The following is a 25441-nucleotide window of genomic DNA, read 5'->3' as shown; positions in this document are numbered from 1 at the left end:
CAATCTCAATCATTCCCTTCAGTAGCTATGTGCATGGAAGTTTTAGGTCTCATGACTGCAACATCGGACGCGATCCCCTTTGCTCGTTTTTATATGAGACCTCTCCAGCTTTGTATGCTGAACCAATGGTGCAGGGATAATACAAAGATATCACAATTAATATCCTTAAATCCCAATGTTCGACTCTCTCTGACTTGGTGGTTAGACTGGACTGTGATCACAACAGATGCAAGTCTTACAGGTTGGGGAGCTGTCTGGGGGATCTCTGACAGCACAAGGGGTTTGGAAATCTCAAGAGGCGAGGTTACCAATCAATATTTTAGAACTCTGTGCTATTTTCAGGGCTATTCAGGTTTGGCCTCTGTTGAAGAGAGAACCGTTCATTTGTTTTCAGACAGACAATATCACAACTGTGGCATATGTCAATCATCAGGATTGGACTCACAGTCCCCAAGCTATGAAAGAAGTATCTCGGATACTTGTTGGGCGGAATCCAGCTCCTGTCTAATTTCTGCGTTTATATCCCAGGTATAGACAATTGGGAAGCAGATTATCTCAGCCGTCAGACTTTACATCCGGGGGAGTGGTCACTCCATCCAGATGTGTTTTCTCAGATTGTTCAGATGTGGGGTCTTCCAGAAATAGATCTGATGGCTTCTCATCTAAACAAGAAACTACCCAGGTACCTGTCCAGGTCCAGAGATACTCAGGCAGAAGCGGTGGATGCGTTAACAGTTCCTTGGTGTTACCAACCTGCTTATATTTTCCCGCCTCTAGTTCTTCTTCCAAGAGTGATCTCCAAAATTATCATGGAACAATCGTTTGTGTTGCTGGTAGCTCCAGCATAGCCTCACAGGTTTTGGTATGCAGTTCAAATGTCCAGTTGTCAACCTTGGCCAATTCCATTAAAGCCTTCTGTCTCAAGGTCCATTTTTCCATCAGGATCTCAAACTATTAAATTTGAAGTTATGGAATTTGAACGCCTAGTGCTTAGTCTTAGAGGTTTCTCTGACTCAGTGATTAATACTATGTTACAGGCGTAAATCTGTTTCTAGGAAGATTTATTATCGAGTTTGGAAGACTTATATTTCATGGTGTTCTCATAAATTCTCCTGGCATTCTTTTAGAATTCCTAGAATTTTACAGTTTCTTCAGGATGGTTTGGATAAGGGTTTGTCTGCAAGTACCTTGAAGGGACAAATCTCTGCTCTTTCTGTTTTATTTCACAGAAAGATTGCTAAGCTTCCTGATATTCACTGTTTTGTACAGGCTTTGGTCCGTATTAAGCCTGTCATTAAATCAATCTCTCCTCCTTGGAGTCTTAATTTGGTTTTGAAGGCTTCACAGGCTCCTCCGTTTGAGCCTATGCATTCTTTGGACATTAAACTACTTTCTTGGAAAGTGTTGTTCCTTTCGGCCATCTCTTCTACTAGAAGAGTTTCCAAATTATCTGCTATTTCTTGTGAATCTCCTTTTCTGATTTTTCATCAGGATAAGGCAGTTTTGCGGACTTCATTTAAATTTCTTCCTAAGGTTGTGAATTCTAACAACATTAATAAAGAAATTGTTGTCCCTTCTTTGTGTCCAAATCCTAAGAATTCTTTGGAGAGATCCTTACATTCTTTGGATGTGGTAAGAACTTTGAAATATTATGTTGAAGCTACTAAAGATTTCAGGAAGACTTCTAGTCTATTTGTTAACTTTTATGGTTCTAGGAAAGGACAATAGGCTTCTGCCATTTCCTTGGCATCTTGGTTAAAGCTTTAGATTCATCAGGCTTATTTGGAGTCGGGTCAGGTCCCGCCTCAGAGAATTACAGCTCATTCTAATAAATCAGTCTCCACTTTGTGGGCTTTTAAGAATGAAGTTTCAGTTGATCAGATTTTCAAAGCAGCAACTTGGTCTTCTTTGCATACATTTACTAAATTTTACCGTTTTGATGTATTTGCCTCTTCGAAGCAGTTTTTGGTAGAAAAGTTTTTCAGGCAGCTGTTTCAGTTTGATTCCTCTGCTTATGTTTGAGTTTTTTCTTTTCATTATAAGATTAAACTTATATTTTGGGTTGTGGATTTATTTTTTTCCGCAGAAAATGGCTGTTATTATTTTATCCCTCCCTCTCTAGTGACTCTTCTGTGGAGTTCCACATCGTGGGTATTACTATCCCATACGTCACTAGCTCATGGATTCTTGCCAATTTCATGAAAGAAAACATAATTTATGTAAGAACTTACCTGATAAATTAATTTCTTTCATATTGGCAAGAGTCCATGAGACCCACCCTTTTTATGGTGGTTATGATTTTTTGTATAAAGCACAATTATTTCCAAATTACTTTGTTGATGCTTTTTACTCCTTTCTTTATCACCCCACTACTTGGCTATTCGTTAAACTGAATTGTGGGTGTGGTGAGGGGTGTATTTATAGGCATTTGAGGTTTGGGAAACTTTGCCCCTCCTGGTAGAATTGTATATCCCATACGTCACTTGCTCATGGACTCTTGCAAATATGAAAGAAATGAATTTATAAGTTCTTACATAAATTATCTATTTCCGCACACACGCCACAAACAGACTTGCTTGAGGTATGCAAAGAACAGTTGGACAAGCCAGCTTCATTTTGGAAGAAGTTTCTGTGGACTGATGAAACAAAGATTGAGTTATTTGGTCATAACAAGGGGCATTATGCATGGTGGCAAAAGAACACAGCGTTCCAAGACAAACACTTGCTACCCACAGTAACATTTTGTGGATGTTTCATCATGCTGTGGGGCTGTGTGGCCAGTGCCGGTACTGGGAATCTTGTTAAAGTTGAGGGTCGCATGGATTCCACACAATATCAGCAGATACTTGAAAATTATGTTGAGGAATCAGTCACAAAGTTGAAGTTACGCCGGGGCTGGATATTTTAACAAGACAACGACCCAAAACACTGCTCAAAATCTACTCTGGCATTTATGCAGAGGAACAAGTACAATGTTCTGGAATGACCATCCAAGTCCCCAGACCTGAATATCATTGAAAATCTGTGGGGTGATTTGAAACGGGCTGTCCATGCTCAGCAACCATCAAACCTAACTGAACTGGAGATGTTTTGCAAGGAGGAATGGTCCAAAATACCTTCATCCAGAATCCAGACACTTATTACAGGCTATAGGAAGCGTCTAGAGGCTGTTATTTCTGCTAAAGAAGGCTCTACTAAATATTGATGCAATATTTCTGTTGGGGTGCCAAAATTTATGTACCTGTCTAATTTCGTTTGGATGCATATTGCACTATATTACTGTGTCCTTCAGTTATTTGATAGATCAAAATGAAATTGCTGATCCAAACACCCAATTATTTATAAATGAAAATCATGGAAATTGTCAGGGGTGCCTAAACTTTTGCATACAACTGTATCTATATGTTAAGGCCCTTTGCATACCTGAAATCTCATATCTTTGAGCCCTTATAACTTTTGATTGCAATTATTTTTTTTCAAAAATATTTTTTTATCAGACAATGTTATTATGAGTGTAACTGTACTGTTGAATGTATTTCTAATGTGTTTTGTGCAATTTTTTTGTCGCACGTAACCGCTAAAGGGACAGTTTACCCAAAAATTTGTTCCCAATTATCCATTTTACCTGTTGGAGCGTATTTAATTGTTTACAAATATCTCCTTAGCTTTTTTATTGGCATTTTAAATAACTGATTTAGGGCTAGATTACAAGTGGAGCTCTATTTTAATGTGCACCCATAAAGGGGTAAATTTGCCCATTTACGGGCGCACGTTAAATAACCAGTCATTACAAGTGGCTGGTTAATGCACTTTGTGCAATTAAACAGACGTCAGACCTCTAGTTAATTAAAATAATGTGCCCCAATTGCCCCCCAAATAAAGTGGATAGTTCCTTTCTTTAAATAAATAATATGAGAATGTGGGGTGTTGGGTTTCCAGGCAATGTGAACGCAAGGTCACTTTTGCATTGCACTTAACTTGTAATTAATGAGTGGAGTGCAAATATCACCCTCGAGAAAGCACCATTTTGTGCTCCATTTGTAATCTAGGCCTTAGCCTGTGGTATCCCTACCTATACTGAAAGTTTCTATACCTAGGTATAGGCTATTGAGAAACAGTGTAAACACAGACAGCAAGAGAAATTACACTCCACAGTGGGAGATGGAAGAGATAAAGCTCAAAAATGTTAATTTTCAATTGTTCTTTCTAAGTATTGTACAGATATAAGGAAAGGGAAGCATTTGAGTGATAAGATAACGACATCTGATCTGTCTGCAAGCTTAGCCTATTTTGATGAGCTGTGGTTTCAAAGAGCAAATCCAGTTATTTAATTTGCAAAATGAAGCATAAATGAGCAATTTCTCATACACTGTATACGCTGCAGCTGGTATAACATGTCATTGGGAATACATTCAGGGAAAAGCAATTTTAGAGTGCAATGTCCCTTTATCCAGAGCTCTGAAGTTGCGCTAATCGAATGTGTGTTAAATTAGACTGCGCTCAAGAGAGCCCATTAACTTTCAGTTTACTTCAATTGTAATACGCACGTGCAAAAAGCAACAGAATACCCATTATTGCGCACTACATTTAGAACGCCAATCGTAAGCTAAATAGTGGTCACCCAATTCAAAACTGCTACACAAAAGTACATATTTATAGAATTTAGACACCCCAGGGTATTTACCTAGAACTATTGTGAGACTTTATATTTAACCTCTTTATCACAAAGAGTAGAAAAAAGATTTAGGGGCAGAAAAACACTTTATTAAAATAGAATGGTAGCAAAAAAAAGTACATTTTTTTTAAATATAAAAAAAAACAAAACACAGTGAGACCGCTGCTGTAAGAGCCCGGGACATCAATGCTATACATGGTATGGCATGGTCCTTAAGGCCTAAACATCCAGTGCCATACCCTGTATAGTGCTGGTCGTTAAGGGGTTAAAAGTTTGGGTTTGGAAAAGTTTTGAGCCCCTGAAATGTTTTAGTTTTTTTATTTTCATTGAATTTATAGTTTAGAAAAAAAAACATTTTCAAAAATATTTATTTGTTACTAAAGCTGTAGATCAGGTGTCAGCTAACTTTTTCTGTAAAGGGACAGATTCTGCTGTGATTCAGTTTTAAATTGTCTATTTTTTCCTACCATTGCTTTCTTTTAAGAAATATTGTGTAATTATTGCTACAAGCATTGCTGCTAATTAGGGATGCGCCAACATTTCGGCCACAGAAACGTTTCGGCCGAAAATGGCATTTTTGGTTATTTTGGTTTTAGTGCCTGCTATTTTCGGTAAAATTGTTGTGTAGCATATTTCAAATGTGATGCTAGCCTAGAGCTGCTGTTTTAAGTTCCTTACTAGACTATACTTTATTTAGATAATTGGTAAAAAAAAAATGTTAAATCTGATTCTGTTACACAGAACTAAATAAATAATAATACAGTATATTGATATTTAATATTGTTTTAAGTAGGGATGCACTGAAATTTCGGTCGCAGAAACATTTTGGCCAAAAATGGCATTATCCTTTTTTTGTTTTTTTTTTGCCTGTTTTTTCTCTTGGTAAAATTATTCTGTATCATATTATTGTTTTAAGATATTTTTTGTCCAATTTTAATGTGTTACTTTCAATAAAAGTATTTTATTGGCATGCAGTTTTTTAATTAGATTTAGTCATTAAATAGTCTAATTATGCAAAATAATGATAATAATTTTAAGAAAAATAAAAAAAGACATTTTTGGTTTTTGGCCAAGTGCATCCTGGATTTTCGGTTTCCATTTCGGTCCAGAATTTCCATTTCGGTGCATCACTACTGCTAATACAGCTGTAATAAAATGCTAAAGTCACGTGCAGTCACGCATGTCCCACACCTGCTCAGCACACAATTCCTCACCACAAACAAAAACATGTACGGTTAACAATTTTTATTTATGACTTTTTATATAACACATATATTTACTCCTTTTGCTTAAACTTAAGGGCATATAAAATAAAAAAAATTATAAAAAAAATACTCTGTTCCACAAGAACATGTTTGCTCAGTAATATGTAAACAGCTAAAAGCCTGACTTGCTCCTGGTGATCCCCGCACAAAAAGATATGGGTAAATTAGCCAGCCCATGGTAACATTACTTTATGAAACAAAAAAAATCACAAACTATCGGCTAGATTACGAGTTGTGCGTTAGGGTAAAAAAACTGCGTTAAGAGGTCCTAACGCTGCTTTTTTACGCCCGCTGGTATTACGAGTCTTGAAGATTTAGGGTCACCGCACACTTCTTTGGCCTTACCGCAAAACGACTTATGTAAACTTCGTAAAGTCTTTTTTCTATGGGACTTCCATAGCGCCGGTATTACGAGTCTGTCCTGGGAGGCCAAAAAGTGAGCGGTACACCCTACCCTGTCAAGAGTCCTAACGCATTTAAAAGTCAGTAGTTAAGAGTTTTATGGTACAACGCCGTAGCATAAAACTCATAACTAAAGTGCTAAAAAGTACACTCATAAACTACCTATTAACCCCTAAACCGGGGCCCTCCCGCATTGCAAATACTAAAAAATTTTTTTTTAACCCCTAATCTGCTGCTCCGGACTACGCCGCTACCTACATTATATGTATTAACCCCTAATCTGTTGCCCCCAACATCACCGACACCTACATTATATTTATTAATCCCTAATCTGCCGCCCCCAACGTCGCCGACACTATAATAAACATATTAACCCCTAAACCGCCGCATTCCCACCTTGCAAACATTAGTTAAATAGTATTAACCCCTAATCTGCCGTCCCTAACATCGCCGCCACCTACCTACATTTATTAACCCCCTAGTCTAGCGCCCCCAACGTCGCCGCCACTATACTAAAGTTATTAACCCCTAATCCTAAGTCTAACCCTAAACCTAACACCCACTAACTTAAATATAATTTAAATAAATCTAAATAAATATTCCTATCATTAACTAAATAATTCCTATTTAAAACTAAATACCTGTAAAATAAACCCTAAGCTAGCTACAATATAACTAATAGTTACAATGTAGCTAGCTTAGGATTTATTTTTATTTTACAGGCAAGTTTGTATTTATTTTAACTAGGTAGAATAGTTATTAAATAGTTATTAACTATTTAATAACTACCTAGCTAAAATAAATACAAATTTACCTGTAAAATAAAACCTAACCTAAGTTACACTAACACCTAACACTACACTATCATTAAATAAATTAACTAAATTAAATACAATTACCTAAATTAAATTAGCTAAAGTACAACCCCCCCACTAAATTACAGAAAATAATAAACAAATTACAGAAATTTTAACTAATTACACCTAATCTAATAGCCCTATTAAAATAAAAAAAAGCCCCCCAAAATAAAAAAAACCCTAGCCTAAACTAAACTACCAATAGCCCTTAAAAGGTACTTTTGCGGGGCATTGCCCCAAAGTAATCAGCTCTTTTACCTGTAAAAAAAAAAAAATACAAACAACCCCCCAACAGTAAAACCCACCACCCACACAACCAACCCCCCAAATAAAATACTAGCTAAAAAAACCTAAGCTCCCCATGGCCCTGAAAAGGGCATTTGGATGGGCATTGCCCTTAAAAGGGCAGTTAGCTCTTTTGCCGCCCAAAACCTAATCTAAAAAATAAAACCTACCCAATACAGCATTAAAAAAACCTAACACTAACCCCCTGAAGATCGACTTACCGGGAAACGTCTTCATCCAAGCCGGGCGAAGTGGTCCTCCAGACGGGCAGAAGTCTTCATCCAGACGGCATCTTCTATCTTCATCGTTCCGGCGCGCAGCGGGTCCATCTTCAAGACATCCGATGCGGAGCATCCTCTTCATCTCTGACGACTAAAACAGAATGAAGGTACTTTTAAGTGACGTCATCCAAGATGGCGTGCCTTAGATTCCGATTGATAGAATTCTATCAGCCAATCAGAATTAAGGTAGATAAAATCCTATTGGCTGATGCAATCAGCAAATAGGATTGAAGTTCAATAGAATGCGAGCTCAATCCTATTGGCTGATTGCATCAGCCAATAGGATTTTTTCTACCTTAATTCCAATTGGCTGATAGAATTCTATCTAAGAATCTTGGATGACATCACTTAAAGGTACCTTCATTCTGTTTTAGTCGTCGGATGAATAGGATGCTCCGCGACGGATGTCTTGAAGATGGACCCACTCCGCGCTGGATGGATGAAGATAGAAAATGCCGTCTGGATGAAGACTTCTGCCCGACTGGAGGACCATTTCTGCCCGGCTTGGATGAAGACTTCTGCCCGACTGGAGGACCACTTCTCCCGGCTTGGATGAAGAAATCTCCCGGTAAGTCGATCTTCAGAGGGTTAGTGTTAGGTTTTTTTTAAGGGTGTATTGGGTGGGTTTTATTTTTTAGATTAGGGTTTGGGCGGCAAAAGAGCTAACTGCCCTTTTAAGGGCAATGCCCATCCAAATGCCCTTTTCAGGGCAATCGGGAGCTTAGTTTTTTTTAGCTAGTATTTTATTTGGGGGGTTGGTTGTGTGGGTGGTGGGTTTTACTGTTGGGGGGGGGGTTGTTTGTATTTTTTTTTTTACAGGTAAAAGAGCTGATTACTTTGGAGCAATGCCGCAAAAGGCCCTTTTAAGTGCTATTGGTAGTTTAGTTTAGGCTAGGGTTTTTTTTATTTTGGGGGGGCTTTTTTATTTTAATAGGGCTATTAGATTAGGTGTAATTAGTTTACATTTCTGTAATTTGTTTATTATTTTCTGTAATTTAGTGTTTTTTTTACTTTAGCTAATATTTAATGTAGGTAATTGTATTTAATTTAGTTCATTTATTTAATTATAGTGTAGTGTTAGGTGTTAGTGTAACTTAGGTTAGGTTTATTTTACAGGTAAATTTGTCTATATTTTAACTAGGTAGTTATTAAATAGTTAATAACTATTTAATAACTATTCTACCTAGTTAAAATAAATACAAAGTTGCCAGTAAAATAAAAATAAATCCTAAGATAGCTACAATGTAACTATTAGTTATATTGTAGCTAGCTTAGGGTTTATTTTATAGGTAAGTATTTAGTTTTAAATAGGAATAATTAAGTTAATGATAGTAATATTTATTTAAATTATATTTAAGTTAGGGGGTGTTAGGTTTAGGGTTAGACTTAGGTTTAGGGGTTAATAACTTTAAAATAGTGGCGGCGACGTTGGGGGCGGCAGATTAGGGGTTAATAAATGTAGGTAGATGGCGGCGATGTTAGGGCTGGCAGATTAGGGGTTAATAATATTTAAATAATGTTTGCGAGGTGGGAGTGTGGCGGTTTAGGGGTTAATATGTATATTATAGTGGCGGCGACGTTGGGGGCAGCAGATTAGGGGTTAATAAGTGTAGGTAGGTGGCAGCGACATTGGGGGCAGCAGATTAGGGGTTAATAAATATAATGTAGGTGTCGGCGATGTTGGAGGCAGCAGATTAGGGGTTCATAAGTGTAGGTAGGTGGCAGCGACATTGGGGGCAGCAGATTAGGGGTTAATAAATATAATGTAGGTGTCGGCGATGTTGGAGGCAGCAGATTAGGGGTTCATAAGTATAATGTAGGTGGTGGCGGTGTCCGGAGCGGCAGATTAGGGGTTAATAATTATAATGTAGGTGTCGGCGATGTCGGGGGGGGGGCAGATTAGTGGTTAATAAGTGTAAGATTAGGGGTGTTTAGACTTGGGGTTCATGTTAGGGTGTTAGGTGTAAATATAAATTTTATTTCCCCATAGGAATCAATGGGGCTGCGTTAAGGAGTTTTACGCTGCTTTTTTGCAGGTGTTATTTTCAGCCGGCTCTCTCCGTTGATTCCTATGGGGAAATCATGCACGAGCACGTTACACCAGCTCACCGCTGACTTAAGCAACGCTGGTATTGGAGTGCGGTAATGAGCAAAATTTTGCTCAATGCTCACTTCTAGTCTTTTAACGACGGGTTTCTGAAAACTCGCAATACCAGCGCTGTAGGTAAGTGAGCGGTGAGTGAAAACTGCTCGTTAGCACCGCATAGCCTCTAACGCAAAACTCGTAATCTGGGCCTATTTGTTTTAATGCACCTTATTCAGTAAATGCAATATGTTTTCAATTGTATCTGTATTTAATACCATGCCTGTTATATCCTTACCTGCCTCTCCACCTTGACCACTCTTCCCATCATGCTTAACTCATCAGCCGCCTCAGCCTCTGGACCTGAGGTTGGCACCTTCTCTCCTTTGTCTCTGGGCTTCTTTTCAACAGGGATTGGACCTCGGCCAATTATCTGATCCACACTTAAGTATAAATATAAATAAATTAATTTCAAACCTTGACAACTTTTAAGTACTCAGGGCAGTTTATTGTGAATAATACATTCGTATTAACCAATAAAAAGGTCTTGAAATATTGATATTCCATATTATGACACTGACCGACACTGTAGACTCTTTATACGTCCGAGCATATCCAGATGTCCAGCTGAGTACTGCTCTATTACATCCTTCACGTCATATGGACGAAGAGTCTCCTTAAATTTTCTTTTGGCTACAAGGAATTTCAAAATTCTGTAGATGGTCAACACAGAGTAATAAAATGATAAGGCATCCAGTAACCTTTTAGTGGTGAAACAAAATCTTATATCATATTAACAGTAGGTCTATGTGATATAACAGTTTTAAAACAATCACGTATCAGGTGGATAAAAAATGTTTTTTTTTTTAAGAACGGGTATATGTTCTAGACACATAAATGGAAAAAGAGACAGACAGATTAAGCTATAAGCGTGTCTATCTACCTTACAATCTATGTTTAGGAAGAATTGTATGCACATTCTCATTTTTTTTACATGAGTTTTTATTGGTTTTCAATATATATAGCATTCAAAAAAGCAACAAAACAAATAAGCAAAGGAAAAGAGAACATAAAACAAAATAAAAAAGAACATAAAATATACATATGTGTTATATCAGAACATGTTCATTTATACATCTGAAAAGGTAAATATAAACTAGCCTCTTATATTTCAGAAACATATTAAGTTATTCTAAAAAAACAAAACAAAAAAAAGAGGTTCTCCTTCTCCCCTCCCTCATCAAACAAACTTTACATTTCTCTATTAGATATTAACCAATGAGCAGGAAAGATGTAATTTAACGTCAGCTCTGCAAAAAGCGGGAGATAATCTGTTTTTGGTTTGTGATCAGATAGGTTTTAATTATAGGAGTCCAATCTAACAGAATTTTTTTTATATTTTTTTCTGAAGAAATTTTTAACATGGAAAGATTTGAATATGATTTGGTTTTGAATCTCTTTAATAAAAAAGAGACATCAGGAGCAGCATGTGCTTTCCAATTTTTAAGAATAAGATGTCTAGCTGCTAAAATAATGGTATTCAAAACCTTATGGGAAGAAAAACTAGCTTGTTTGTGAAAAAAAAGAAAGAATACATTCTCTGGACAAAGGGTAGCCCTATTCTCATACACTTTATTATACCAAAAAATTATTTTTTGCCAAAATGTATTTATTTTTGGACAGTATCAAAACATATGTAGGACATTGGCTTTAAGAGACATACAGCAAGGACAAGGAAACTGCTGGGAGGGGAAGAATCTTGCCATCTTGGAAGGTCATAAATAATAATTATTTAAACGTTTCATATGTGATTCTTTCCATGATATTGAGATCGCACACACATCCAAAGCTGTGAAGCTATATCTAATAAAATTTGAATCAAATAAAGGAAAAATCGTCATCCAATAATTAGTTAGTTTATTAGAAAATAGTTGACTTTCACCTAGATTACGAGTTGTGCGTTCGGGTTTTAACGCTGAAAAAATGGTAATTTCAGCGTTAAAACAGCACCGCAGCCATTACAAGTCTTGCTTGTATAGCTGCACCGCAAGCCTTTTAGCCTGTGGCGCAAAGTCAGTCCTGACACATAAAAATGACGTTTTTTCATGGGACTTCCATAGCGCTGCCATTACGAGTTTTGCGGTGGGGATAAAAAGCTTGCGTTGCAGCCTATACTGACAAGATCCGTTTCGCAATCTAAAAAAGCAGTAGTTATGGGTTTTATGCTACAAAACTGTTGCATAAAACTCATAACTAAACTGCTACAAAGTACACTAAACACTCATAAACTACCTATTAACCCCTAAACCGAGGCCCTCCCTCATCGCAAATACTATATTAAAGTTATTAACCCCTAATCTGACGCTCCCGACATTGCCGCCACTAATAAAATTTATTTACCCCCTATTCCGCCGCTCTCCGACATCGTCACCACTATAATAAAGTTATTAACCCCTAAACCGCTGCCCTCCCGCATCGCAAACACTATTTAAATATTATTAACACCTAATCTGCCGCTTGCCCACATTGCCACCACTATACTAAAGTTATTAAGCCCTACACCGCCGCCACTTAATAACGCCTATTAACCCCTAAACTGCAAGCCCCCACAACGAAATATACTAAATTAAACTATTAACCCCTAAACTGAAAGCCCCCCACATCGCAATAAACTAATTTAAACTAGTAACCCCTAAACCTAACGCCCCCTAACTTTAGATTAAAATTACAATTTCTCTATCTTAAATTAAAACTTACCTGTCAAATTAAAAAAACTAAGTTTAAACTAACAATTAAAATAATATAAGTATTAAACTAAAATTAAACTAACTACCAATTAAATTAAACTAAAATACACATTAAAAAAATCCTAACTCTACAAACTATCTAATTACAAAAAATAACAAACACTAAATTACGAAAAATAACTAACGAAATTATCCAAAATAAAAAAGAATTACACCTAATCTAATAGCCCTATCAAAATAAAAAAGCCCACCCAAAATAAAAAAAACCCTAGCCTACAATAAACTACTAATAGCCCTTAAAAGGGCCTTTTGTAGGGCATTGCCTTAAGTTAAACAGCTCTTTTACCTGTAAAAAAAATACAAGACCCACTAACATTACAAACCCCCATCCCCCAAAACCACAAAATAATAAAAACTATCTAAAAAACCTAAGCTAACCATTGCCCTGAAAAGGGCATTTGAATGGGCATTGCCCTTAAAAGGGCATTTAGCTCTTTTGCTTTGCCCTGAAAAGGGCATTTAGCTCTTTTACAAAAAGCCCAAACCCTAAACTAAAGAAACCCCCCCAAAAAAACCTTAAAAAAACCTATCAATAACCCCCGATGATCCACTTACAGTTTTTGAAGTCATCTTCATCCAGGGGTTGAGAAGTCTTCATCCAAGCGGACTCTTCTATTTTCATCCAGGCGGCAATGTCCTCATCCAGGCGGCGAGAAGTCTTCATCCAGGCGGCCTCTTCTATCTTCATCCTGGCGGCGTGGAGCATCCTCTTCATACGGTCGCCGCAGTACACTGAATCTTCAATGCAAGGTACGCCATTTAAGATGGCGTCCCTTGCATTACTATTGGCTGATTTGATTTTGGAAATTCAAATCAGCCAATAGGATGAGAGCTAATGAAATTCTATTGGCTGATTTTAACAGCAAATAGAATTTCAGAAGCTTTCATCCTATTGGCTGATTTGAATTTCCAAAATCAAATCAGCCAATAGGAATGAAAGGGACGCCATTTTGAATCGTGTACCTTGCTTTGAAGATTCAGTGCACGGTGGCGACCGTATGAAGAGGATGCTTCGCGCCGGATGTCTTCAGGATGGACCCGCTCCTAAGCTAGCTACAATATAACTAATAGTTACATTGTATCTATCTTAGGTTTTATTTTTATTCCACAGCTAAGTTTGTATTTATTTTAACTATGTAGACTAGTTAGTAAATGTTTTTTAACTATTTACTAACTACCTAGCTAAAATAAATACAAAATGTACCTGTAAAATAAAACCTAACCTGCCTTACAATAAAACCTAACCTAACCCTACAATTAAATAAATTCCCTAAATTAAATACAATTAACTAAATTCAATACAATTAGCTAAATTACAAAAAAAACAAAAAACACTAAATTACAGAAAATAAAAAACAAATTACAAGATCTTCAAACTAATTACACCTAATCTAATAGCCCTACCAAAAAAAAAACCCAAAAAACAACCAAAATAAAAAAAAACTCGCCTAAACAAAACTACTGATAGCCCACAAAAGGGCCTTTTTTTTGCCCCCCCCAAAAAATCAGCTCTTTTACCTTTTAAAAAAATACAAACAACCCCCCAACAGTAAAACCCACCACCCACACAACCAACCCCCCAAATAAAAAAACCTAATCTCCCCATTGCCCTGAAATGGGCATTTGGATGGTCATTGCCCTTAAAAGGGCATTTAGCTCTATTGCAGCCCAAACCCCTAATCTAAAAATAAAGCCCACCCAATACACCCTTAAAAAATCCTAACACTAACCCCCAAAGATCCACTTACAGTTTTGAAGAGCCGACATCCATCCTCAACGAAGCCGGGAGAAGTCTTTAACCAAGCGGCAAGAAGTCCTCAATGAAGCCAGCAGAAGTAGTCCTCCAGACGGGCAGAAGTCTTCACCCAGACGGCATCTTCTATCTTCATCCTTCCGACGCGGAGCGGCTCCATCTTCAAGACATCCGGCGCGGAGCATCCTCTTCAATCGACGGCTTCTTCTACAATGAAGGTTCCTTTAAATGATGTCATCCAAGATGACGTCCCTTAGATTCCAATTGGCTGATAGAATTCTATCAGCCAATCGGAATTAAGGTTGAAAAAATCCTATTTGCTGATACAATCAGCCAATAGGATTGAGCTTGCATTCTATTGGCTGATTGGAACATCCAATAGTATGCAAGCTCAATCCTATTGGCTGATTGGATCAGCCAATAGGATTGAAGTTCAATCCTATTGGCTGATTGCATCAGCCAATAGGATTTTTATAACCTTAATTCCGATTGGCTGATAGTATTCTAACAGGCAATCGGAATCTAGGGGATGCCATCTTGGATGACATCATTAAAAGGAACCTTCATTGTAGAAGAAGCTGTCGATAGAAGAGGATGCTCCGCACCGGATGTCTTGAAGATGGAGCCGCTCCGCGTCGGAAGGATGAAGATAGAAGATGCCGTCTGAGTGAAGACTTCTGCCGTCTGGAGGACCACTTCTGCCGGCTTGGATGAAGACTTCTCCTGGCTTCGTTGAGGACTTCTTGCCACTTCGATGAGGACTTCTCCCGGCTTCGTTGAGGATGGATGTCGGCTCTTCAAAATTGTAAGTGGATCTTCAGGGGTTAGTGCTAGTTTTTTTTAAGGGTTTATTGGGTGGGTTTTTATTCTTAGGTTAGGGTTTGGGCAGCAATAGAGCTAAATGCCCTTTTAAGGGCAATGCCCATACAAATGCCTTTTTCAGGGCAATGGGGAGCTTAGGTTTTTTTAGTTAGGGTTTTATTTGGGGGGTTGGTTGTGTGGGTGGTGGGTTTTACTGTTGGGGTGGTTGTTTGTATTTTTTTTTACAGGTAAAAGAGCTGATTTCTTTGGGGCAATGCCCCGCAAAAGGCCATTTTAAAGGCTATTGGTAGTTTTTATTTTTTATTTTGGGTGGGCTTTTTTATTTTGATTGGGCTATTAGATTAAGTGTAATTAGTTTAAAGATCTTGTAATTTGTGTTTTATTTTCTGTAATTTAGTTTTTTTTTTAATTTAGCTAATTGTATTGAATTTAGTTAATTCTATTTAATTTAGGGAATTTATTTAATTGTAGGGTTAGGTTAGGTGTTAGTGTAAGACAAGTTAGGTTTTATTTTACAGGTCAATTTGTATTTATTTTAGATAGGTAGTTATTAATTAGTTAATAACTATTTAGTAACTATTCTACCTAGTTAAAATAAATACAAATTGCCTGTAAAAAAAAATAAAACCTAAGATAGCTACAATGTAACTATTAGTTATATTGTAGCTAGTTTAGGGTTTACTTTACAGGTAAGTATTTAGTTTTAAATAGGAATTATTTAGTTATTAATAGTAAGTTTTATTTAGATTTATTTTAATTATATTTAAGTTAGGGGGGTTAGGGTTAGACTTAGGGGTTAATATGTTTATTATAGTGGCAGCGATGTCCGGAGCGGCAGATTAGGGGTTAATAAGTATAATGTAGGTGTCGGCGATGTCGGGGTGGCAGATTAGGGGTTAATAAGTGTAAGATTAGGGGTGTTTAGACTCGGGATTCATGTTAGGGTGTTCGGTGTAAACATAAATTTAGTTTCCCCTTAGGAATCAATGGGGCTGCGTTACTGAGCTTTACGCTGCTTTATTGCAGGTGGTAGACATTTTCTCAGCCGGCTCTCCCCATTGATGTCTATGGGGAAATCATGCACGAGCACGTACAACCAGCTCACCGCTGACTTAAGAAGCACTGGTATTGGAGTGCGGTATGGAGCTCAATTTTGCTTTACGCTCACTTCTTGTCTTTTAACGCCGGGTTTAGGAAAACCTGTAATACCAGCCCTGTAGGAAAGTGAGCGGTGAGAATAACGTGCAAGTTAGCACTGCTCCCCTCATAACGCAAAACTCGTAATCTGGCCGTTAGGTTTTATTTACAGCTAAGTATTTATTTAGTTTTAAATAGGAATAATTTAGGTATTAATTGTAAATTTTATTTGGAATTATTTTAATTATGTTAAAATTAGTGGGTGTTAGGGCTAGACTTAGGGTTAGGGGTTAATAACTTTAGTATAGTGGCGGCGACATTGGGGGCAGCAGATTAGGGGTTAATAAGTGTAGTTAGGTGGCTGCGATTTTGGGAGCAGCAGATTAGGGGTTAATAACAGTAATGTAGATTGCGGCAATGTTAGGGACAGCAGATTAGGGGTTAATAATATTTAACTAGTGTTTGTGATGCAGGAGTACGGCGGTTTAGGGGTTAATATGTTTATTATAGTGGCGGCAATGTCCGGAGCGGCAGATTAGGGGTTAATAATTTTATTTTAGTGTTTGCGATGCGGGAGGGCCTCGATTTAGGGGTTAATAGGTAGTTTATGGGTGTTAGTGTACTTTGTAACACTTTGTTATGAGATTTATGCTACAGTTTTGTAACGTAAAACTCATAACTACTGACGTTCAGGTGACAGCACAGATCTTGTAGTTATAGGCTGTAACGCTCACTTTTTGGCCGGACAGGCAAACTCGTAAGTCCCATTGAAAAAGGACTTTTTGAAAGGTGCGGTAGTTACGTTGCGTGACAGCCAAAAAAGTGTGCGGTACAGCTGTACCTACAAGACTCGTAATAGCAGCGGTAGTGAAAAAGCAGAATTATGAAGCTTTTTCACTCATAACGCACAACTAGTAAGTAATCTAGCTGTATGTTAACAATCTAGATTGGGTTTGTGGCTCGTTAGATTGCTGGTCCGATATTGCATCTTGTATTCAAAAATTTGCAGCAGGTAATTCTTCAGTCTCACTCATTTATAACATTATGCTCAACAAACTGACACCTAGATTACAAGTTATGCCGGCTATAGGGAAATTAACAAACACAACAAAAATTGCGTTATTTAACCCTCTATAGCGCAGCCATTACAAGTTTTCAAACAGCCGGCTTGTGCGTGCGATATGGTTGCGTTGAGTTTCATACCGCACACAATCCAAGCACTGTTTTGACATGCTCGTGCACGCTTTCCCCATAGACATCAATGGGGAGAGCGGGTCACAAAAAAGCCTAACACCTGCGATCGTGGAAAGAAAAGCTCTGTAACGCAGCCATATTGATGTCTATGGGGAAAAATAAAGTAATGTTTAAACCTAACACCCTAACATAAACCCTGAGTCTAAACACCCCTAATCTGCCGCCCCCAACATCGCCGCCACCTACATAATGTTATTAACCCCTAATCTTACGCTCCTGATATCGCCGCCGCCTAAATAAAGCTATTAACCCGTAATCTGCCGCCCCCAACATCGCCGTGACTATACTAAAGTTATTAACCCCTATTCCCCTGCACCCAACATCGCCCACACTATAATAAATCTATTAACCCCTATTCCGCCGCCACTAAATAAAGTTATTAACCCCTAAACCTCTGGCCTCCCACATCACTGCCACTAAATAAACCTATTAACCCCTAAACCGCCAGCCCACCACATCGCAAAAACCTAAATTAAAATATTTATTAACCCCTAAACCTAACCCTAACGTAACCCTTACACCCCCTAACTTTAACATAATTAAAATAGAGCTAAATTAAACTTACAATTATTAACTAAATAATTCCTATTTAAAACTAAATACTGACCTGTGAAATAAAACCTAAGCTAGATACAATATAACTAATAGTTACATTGTAGTTAGCTTAGGTTTTATTTTTATTTCACAGCTAAGTTTGTATTTATTTTAACTAGGTAGACTAGTTAGTAAATAGCTATTAACTATTTACTAACTACTTAGCTAAAATAAATACAAATTTACCTGTAAAATAAAACCTAACCTGTCTTACACTAAAACCTAACCTTACACTACAATTAAATTAATTAAATACAATTAAATAAATTACAAAAACAAACACTAAATTCACAAAATAAAAAAGAAATTATCAAATATTTAAACTAATTACACCGAAATCTAATAGCCCTATCAAAATAAAAATCCCCCCCAAAATAAAACCCTAGCCTAAACTAAGCTGCCAATAGCCCTTAAAAGGGCCTTTTGCGGAGCATTTCTCCAAAGAAATCAGCTCTTTTACCTGTAAAAAAAAAATACAAACAACCCCCAACAGTAAAACCCATCACCCACACAACCAAACCCCCCAAATAAAATCTTAACTAAAAAAAACTAAGCTCCCCATTGCCCTGAAAAGGGCATTTGTATGGGCATTGCCCTTAACAGGGCATTTAGCTCTTTTTCCGCCCAAACCCTAAGCTAAAAATAAAACCCACCCAATAAACCCTTAAACAACCTAACACTAACTCCGAAGATCCACTTACAGTTTTTGAAGACCCGACATCCATCCTAAATGAAGCCGGGAGAAGTCTTCATCCAAGCGGCAAGAAGTGGTCCTCCAGATGGTCTTCATCCAGACAGCATCTTCTATCTTAATCCATCCGGCGCGGAGCGGCTCCATCTTCAAGACATCCGGCGCGGAGCATCCTCTTCTTTCCACGGCTCTTCTCAAATGAAAGTTCCTTTAGTGTCCCAGCCGTACACTAAAGGTTACCTTTAAGTGACGTCATCCAAGATGGCGTCCCTTGAATTCCGATTGGCTGATAGAATTCTATCTATTCTAAAAAATCCTATTGGCTGATGCAATAGGATTGAGCTCGCATTCTATTGGCTAATTGGAATAGCCATAAGAATGTGAGCTCAATCCCATTGGCTGATTGGGTCAATCCTATTGGTTGCATCAGCCAATAGGATTTTTTACCCTTTAATTCCGATTGGCTGATAGAATTCTATCAGCCAATCAGAATTCAAGGGACGCCATCTTGGATGACGTCACTTAAAGGGAACCTTTAGTGTACGGCTGGGACTGTATGAAGAGGATGCTCCGCGCCGGATGTCTTGAAGATGGAGCCTCTCCGCGTCAGAAGGATGAAGATAGAAGATGCCGTCTGGTTGAAGACTTCTGCCCGCCTGGAGGACTACTTCTTTCCGCTTGGATGAAGACTTCTCCCGGCTTCGTTGAGGACTTCTTGGCACTTGAATGAAGACTTCTCCCCGCTGGATGAGGATGGATGTCCGGTCTTCAAAAACTGTAAGTGGACCTTCGGGGATAGTGTTAAGTTTTATTAAGGGTTTATTGGGTGGGTTTTAGTTTTAGCTTAGGGTTTGGGCAATGTAAAAGAGCTAAATGCCTTTTTAAGGGCAATGCCCATCCAAATGCCCTTTTCAGGGCAATGGGGAGCTTAGGTTTATTTAGATAGGATTTTATTTGGGGGGTTGGTTGTGTGGGTGGTGGTTTTTACTGTTGGGGCGTTATTTGTATATTTTTTTTACAGGTAAAAGAGCTGATTTCTTTGGGGCAATGCCCCGCAAATGGTCCTTTTAAGGGCTATTGGCAGTTTAGTGTAGGCTAGGGGTTTTGTTATTTTGGGTGGGCTTTTTTATTTTGATAGGGCTATTAGATTAGGTGTAATTAGTTTTAATATTTGATAATTTCTTTTTTGTTTTGTGTAATTTAGTGTTTATTTTTTTTTTGTAATTTAATTAATTGTATTTGATTAATATAATTTATTTAATTTTAGTGTAATGTTAGGTTTTACTGTAAGACAGGTTAGGTTTTATTTTATTTTTTTTTAAATGATTTATTGATGTGAATAAACAGAGTACAATCTTAGAGTAAAAAAAAATATGGTTACATTCCAATGCAATGGACAATCATAACTTCAAAAATCATAACCAAGTTATATTTCACATCTGTAAATATAAATTCCGTCCGTCTCTTCCGAGGACGGAAGCTAAAACGTCCTTTTTTAAATTTTGTATGCTTAGAGAAGAATAAAAAAAGAAATATATATAATCCACAAATTTCCATATTGTGAGCTCAGAGTTAAACAGTAAGTTATTTCTGATGTTTTGAAAGAGGAGGTGTGAAATCAGAAGGGAGAAGAAAGGGATAAGAGGAGGGGGGGGGGGAGGAAAAAACAAAAAACAAACAAAAAACAAGTAGGATGGTGATCAAAAAGGGGCTAAATTGTTTTATGCCACAAGGCCAGCATCATCTCATACGTTTCTAGTTTGTGCGCTTTCAGGTAATGGAATATTTCCAAGAGAAGGGTTTCATCGGTTTGTGCGTGCCACTCCTCAGAGTGACCTGAGTTTTCCATTTTCTGGGAATCAATATCTTGGCCCCAGTAATCATGATCAGCAGAAGTGCTAAGTGTGCCTCACTTTGAGTTTTGGGAAGGGCCAGAAATAAAAGTATCTCTGGGGAGTTAGGGACATTAATGTTGAGGATTCCAGACATTTCCTCAATAACTTTTAGCCAAAAATTCGCTAGATTCGGGCAGTGCCACCAGATGTGGAGTAAAGACCCGTCCCCCCCACAGCCCCTCCAGCAGGTGGGGCTGAGATTAGGAAGCAATTTATGCAACCTCATCGGAGTAAGGTACCATCTGCCGAGAAGCTTAATATGGGACTCTTGAATGTACGCTGACACCAAGGATCTCTTAATCAGGGCCAGGGCCTTCGTCCATGCTTTATAATCAAAATCTGAGCCAAATTATCTGTGCCATTGACTTGTATATGAGGGGAGTGCGTCCACGGGGACGAGCAAGATTTTGTAAATCAGTGAAGTCAGATGTTTTGGGACATGGACTGTGGAGCAGAGTGTCTCAAAAGGTGTTAGGTTTCTCCCCAGGTCCTGCTTGCTTTTATGGGTCTTTATGAAGTGGAGTAGCTGATTATAATGTAACCAAGAATTGAAGATGCCTGTGTGTATTTCTCCCAGTCTGTCCCGGGGCAAAACGTTCCCATTTTAAACTATGCCCTGTATCGAGCCCTCTCTGAGACTATATGGTTTGGATTTGCGATACCCCAATTTATGAAAGGGGAGGTTGGGATTTTTGATAATCGGTAGGAGAGGGGAATACCTTGTGGATACATGAGTTGTGGTAGCCAAAATACCGTCCCACACTCTAAGAGTCTCTGCAAGTAGATGATAATCCCGTATATTCTTTGGTCTCTTTAGGGGGGTAATCCAGGCCAATATGCCCATGTTGTTTAGTTTGAGAATTTTTCTGTCTAACTGTACCCATGCCTTCTGTTCTACATTATGTGACCATTCGGCTATCCTCTGTAGGATGACTTCGTTTCTGTATGTTTTTAAGTCAGGGAGGCCCAGCCCGCCTGTCTCTGGGCAAGTACATAGTCCGTCTGGGAAGACGGGGTTTAACTTTAGCCCATACATACTGTTCAATTAATCTTTGGAGCTGGTCTAAGTAACCAGCCGGGAGGGCAGTTGGGACTGTTTGAAAAATATATAAGATCCTTGGGAGGACATTCATTTTAATAACTCCCACCCTTCCCAGCCATGAGAGAGGCTTACCACCCCAGGAGGATAAGTCAGCTGCGATATTGTGTTTGAGGGTCCCATAGTTGTGTTTAAAGAGGTCTGAAGGGTCAGAGGTGAGGTGTATTCCCAGGTATTTTAATTTTTCTTTGGCGATTTTAATGTTGTATTTTTATGTAAAGACTGTATAATCTTGGGGCATGTATTAATATTTAAAAGTTCTGATTTACTAAGGTTAAGAAGAAAATTAGATACACCACCAAATGTCTCCAGTTCGCCCAGTAGTTCAGGGAGAGACGTGTCGGCGTTTGTGATAGTGTAGAGAACATCGTCGGCATAAAGTGCCTGTTTATACTCGGTGCGATCAATTTGCAACCCCGTGATGTTATGATTCTGTATGATTTTTTTGGGCTAGGGCCTCTATTGACAAAGCAAATAAAAGTGGGGATATGGGGCATCCCTGCCTAGTGCCGTTACTGATGGGAAAAAATTCAGATAATGTCCCATTTACTCTAATCCTGGCATTCGGACTCGAGTAGAGGGCAAAGACTGTATTTAAATAGGCGTCTCCAAAACCCATCGTCACCATAACCCGATGCAGAAAAAGCCAATCGACCCTGTCGAAGGCCTTCTCCGCGTCGGTTGAGAACAGCACCATTGAAGTATTTGAAATTCTGGCATGAGAGATTAGCTGTAGAACCTTGGTGGTGTTGTCCCTGGCCTCCCTGCCAGGGACAAAGCCCGTCTGATCCTGGCATTCGGACTCGAGTAGAGGGCAAAGACTGTATTTAAATAGGCGTCTCCAAAACCCATCGTCACCATAACCCGATGCAGAAAAAGCCAATCGACCCTGTCGAAGGCCTTCTCCGCGTCGGTTGAGAACAGCACCATTGAAGTATTTGAAATTCTGGCATGAGAGATTAGCTGTAGAACCTTGGTGGTGTTGTCCCTGGCCTCCCTGCCAGGGACAAAGCCCGTCTGATCATTTGACACTAGTTCTGGGAGGTGTTTATTAAGGCGGTTTGCCATAATTTTAGACAAAAGTTTCATGTCCGCATTAATTAAAGAAATAGGTCTAAAGTTTTCTGGTGCTTTACCAGGCTTAGGAATAACGGTTATATGGGCTTCCAATAGAACCCTAGATAATTTTGGGTTATCTCTGAGGCTGTTGAATAGTTGAAGGAGGGGACAAGATACCTCTTCTATGAATTTTTTATAGTAGGGTATAGTGAAGCCATCCGGGTCTGGGCTTTTTCCCGAAGGGGAATTTTTGATGGCTTTAGTGATTGGGGAGTCTAAGTAGTCCGAGGCCTCTTTAGTTAGAGTTTGTAACCCCATGTCTTGGAGGTATGAATCAATGTTTGCAACCCTTCGGAGCTGCGGAGTCTCGTCTCCCATTGGCTCTAAATCTTTCTCAATCTTATATAAAGAGAAGTAGTATTTGTGAAACGCAGAGGCAATCTGCAAGCTGCTGTACAGACGGTGACCGTCTTTAGTTTTGGTCGAGTGGATATATGACTGCAATTGCCGTCTTTTAAGAGTTCTAGTCAAGATTTTTCCAGGTTTGTTCCCTCCGTAATAGAACCGCCTCAAGGATAGTGCTTTCTTTTGACGCATTTCTTCTAGATATTTATTCAATTCAGATATTGTGGAGATTAGTTTGCTTTTTACGTCTGCATTTAATGGGTCAGATTTATGAGAGGCTTCTAGAGTTTTTAGCGTGGAGAGTAGATCAGTGTATTTTATTCGATAGCGTTTGTTAAGTATTGCTTTGTGTTTAATGAGGGCTCCGCGTATTACACTTTTATATGCTTCCCATACCGCCATAATTGGAGTGGGTTGGAGTGTACAGGGAGTGCAGAATTATTAGGCAAATGAGTATTTTGACCACATCATCCTCTTTATGTATGTTGTCTTACTCCAAGCTGTATAGGCTCGAAAGCCTACTACCAATTAAGCATATTAGGTGATGTGCATCTGTAATGAGAAGGGGTGTGGTCTAATGACATCAACACCCTATATCAGGTGTGCATAATTATTAGGCAACTTCCTTTCCTTTGGCAAAATGGGTCAATAGAAGGACTTGACAGGCTCAGAAAAGTCAAAAATAGTGAGATATCTTGCAGAGGGATGCAGCACTCTTAAAATTGCAAAGCTTCTGAAGCGTGATCATCGAACAATCAAGCGTTTCATTCAAAATAGTCAACAGGGTCGCAAGAAGCGTGTGGAAAAACCAAGGCGCAAAATAACTGCCCATGAACTGAGAAAAGTCAAGCGTGCAGCTGCCAAGATGCCACTTGCCACCAGTTTGGCCATATTTCAGAGCTGCAACATCACTGGAGTGCCCAAAAGCACAAGGTGTGCAATACTCAGAGACATGGCCAAGGTAAGAAAGGCTGAAAGACGACCACCACTGAACAAGACACACAAGCTGAAACGTCAAGACTGGGCCAAGAAATATCTCAAGACTGATTTTTCGAAGGTTTTATGGACTGATGAAATGAGAGTGAGTCTTGATGGGCCAGATGGATGGGCCCGTGGCTGGATTGGTAAAGGGCAGAGAGCTCCAGTCCGACTCAGACGCCAGCAAGGTGGAGGTGGAGTACTGGTTTGGGCTGGTATCATCAAAGATGAGCTTGTGGGGGCCTTTTCGGGTTGAGGATGAGTCAAGCTCAACTCCCAGTCCTACTGCCAGTTTCTGGAAGACACCTTCTTCAAGCAGTGGTACAGGAAGAAGTCTGCATCCTTCAAGAAAAACATGATTTTCATGCAGGACAATGCTCCATCACACGTGTCCAAGTACTCCACAGCGTGGCTGGCAAGAAAGGGTATAAAAGAAGAAAATCTAATGACATGGCCTCCTTGTTCACCTGATCTGAACCCCATTGAGAACCTGTGGTCCATCATCAAATGTGAGATTTACAAGGAGGGAAAACAGTACACCTCTCTGAACAGTGTCTGGGAGGCTGTGGTTGCTGCTGCACGCAATGTTGATGGTGAACAGATCAAAACACTGACAGAATCCATGTTATATTGGTTTCACTGGGAAAAATAAATAATTGAAATGGGTATATATTTGTTTTTTGTTAAGTTGCCTAATAATTATGCACAGTAATAGTCACCTGCACACACATATATCCCCCTAAAATAGCTATAACTAAAAACAAACTAAAAACTACTTCCAAAACTATTCAGCTTTGATATTAATGAGTTTTTTGGGTTCATTGAGAACATGGTTGTTGTTCAATAATAAAATTAATCCTCAAAAATACAACTTGCCTAATAATTCTGCACTCCCTGTATTTATTTCAAAATATTCTTTTAGCGACTTGCGTATGTCTTCTAATATTAAGGGGTCGTCTAATAAAGTGTCATCTAATTTCCACGTGTAGTTTGTAACTGGAATGTCCGGCCAATGAACCACGCATGAAACTGGTGCGTGATCTGACCAAGTAATGTGGCCAATGTCATACCTTTGTGTGATTGAGAGGCCGTTGGTGTC

General features: G+C 38.7%; 1 protein-coding gene across 1 annotated transcript in view; it reads right to left on the bottom strand.

Moving 5' to 3' along the window:
- The window catches only part of KCNQ4 (potassium voltage-gated channel subfamily Q member 4), a 518522-nt gene that overhangs the window by 14576 nt on the left and 478505 nt on the right, over positions 1-25441 (bottom strand). The window contains exons 12-13 of the mRNA XM_053707227.1: positions 10430-10561; positions 10147-10291 (exon numbers count right to left, since the gene is read on the bottom strand). Coding sequence (XP_053563202.1) covers positions 10147-10291; positions 10430-10561 — 277 coding nt within the window. The remainder of the gene's footprint in view (positions 1-10146; positions 10292-10429; positions 10562-25441) is intronic.

Source organism: Bombina bombina, chromosome 3 (genome assembly GCF_027579735.1).
Source record: "Bombina bombina isolate aBomBom1 chromosome 3, aBomBom1.pri, whole genome shotgun sequence".
NCBI classification, from domain to species: Eukaryota; Metazoa; Chordata; class Amphibia; order Anura; family Bombinatoridae; genus Bombina; species Bombina bombina.
This window is presented reverse-complemented; position numbering and strand designations above follow the sequence as displayed.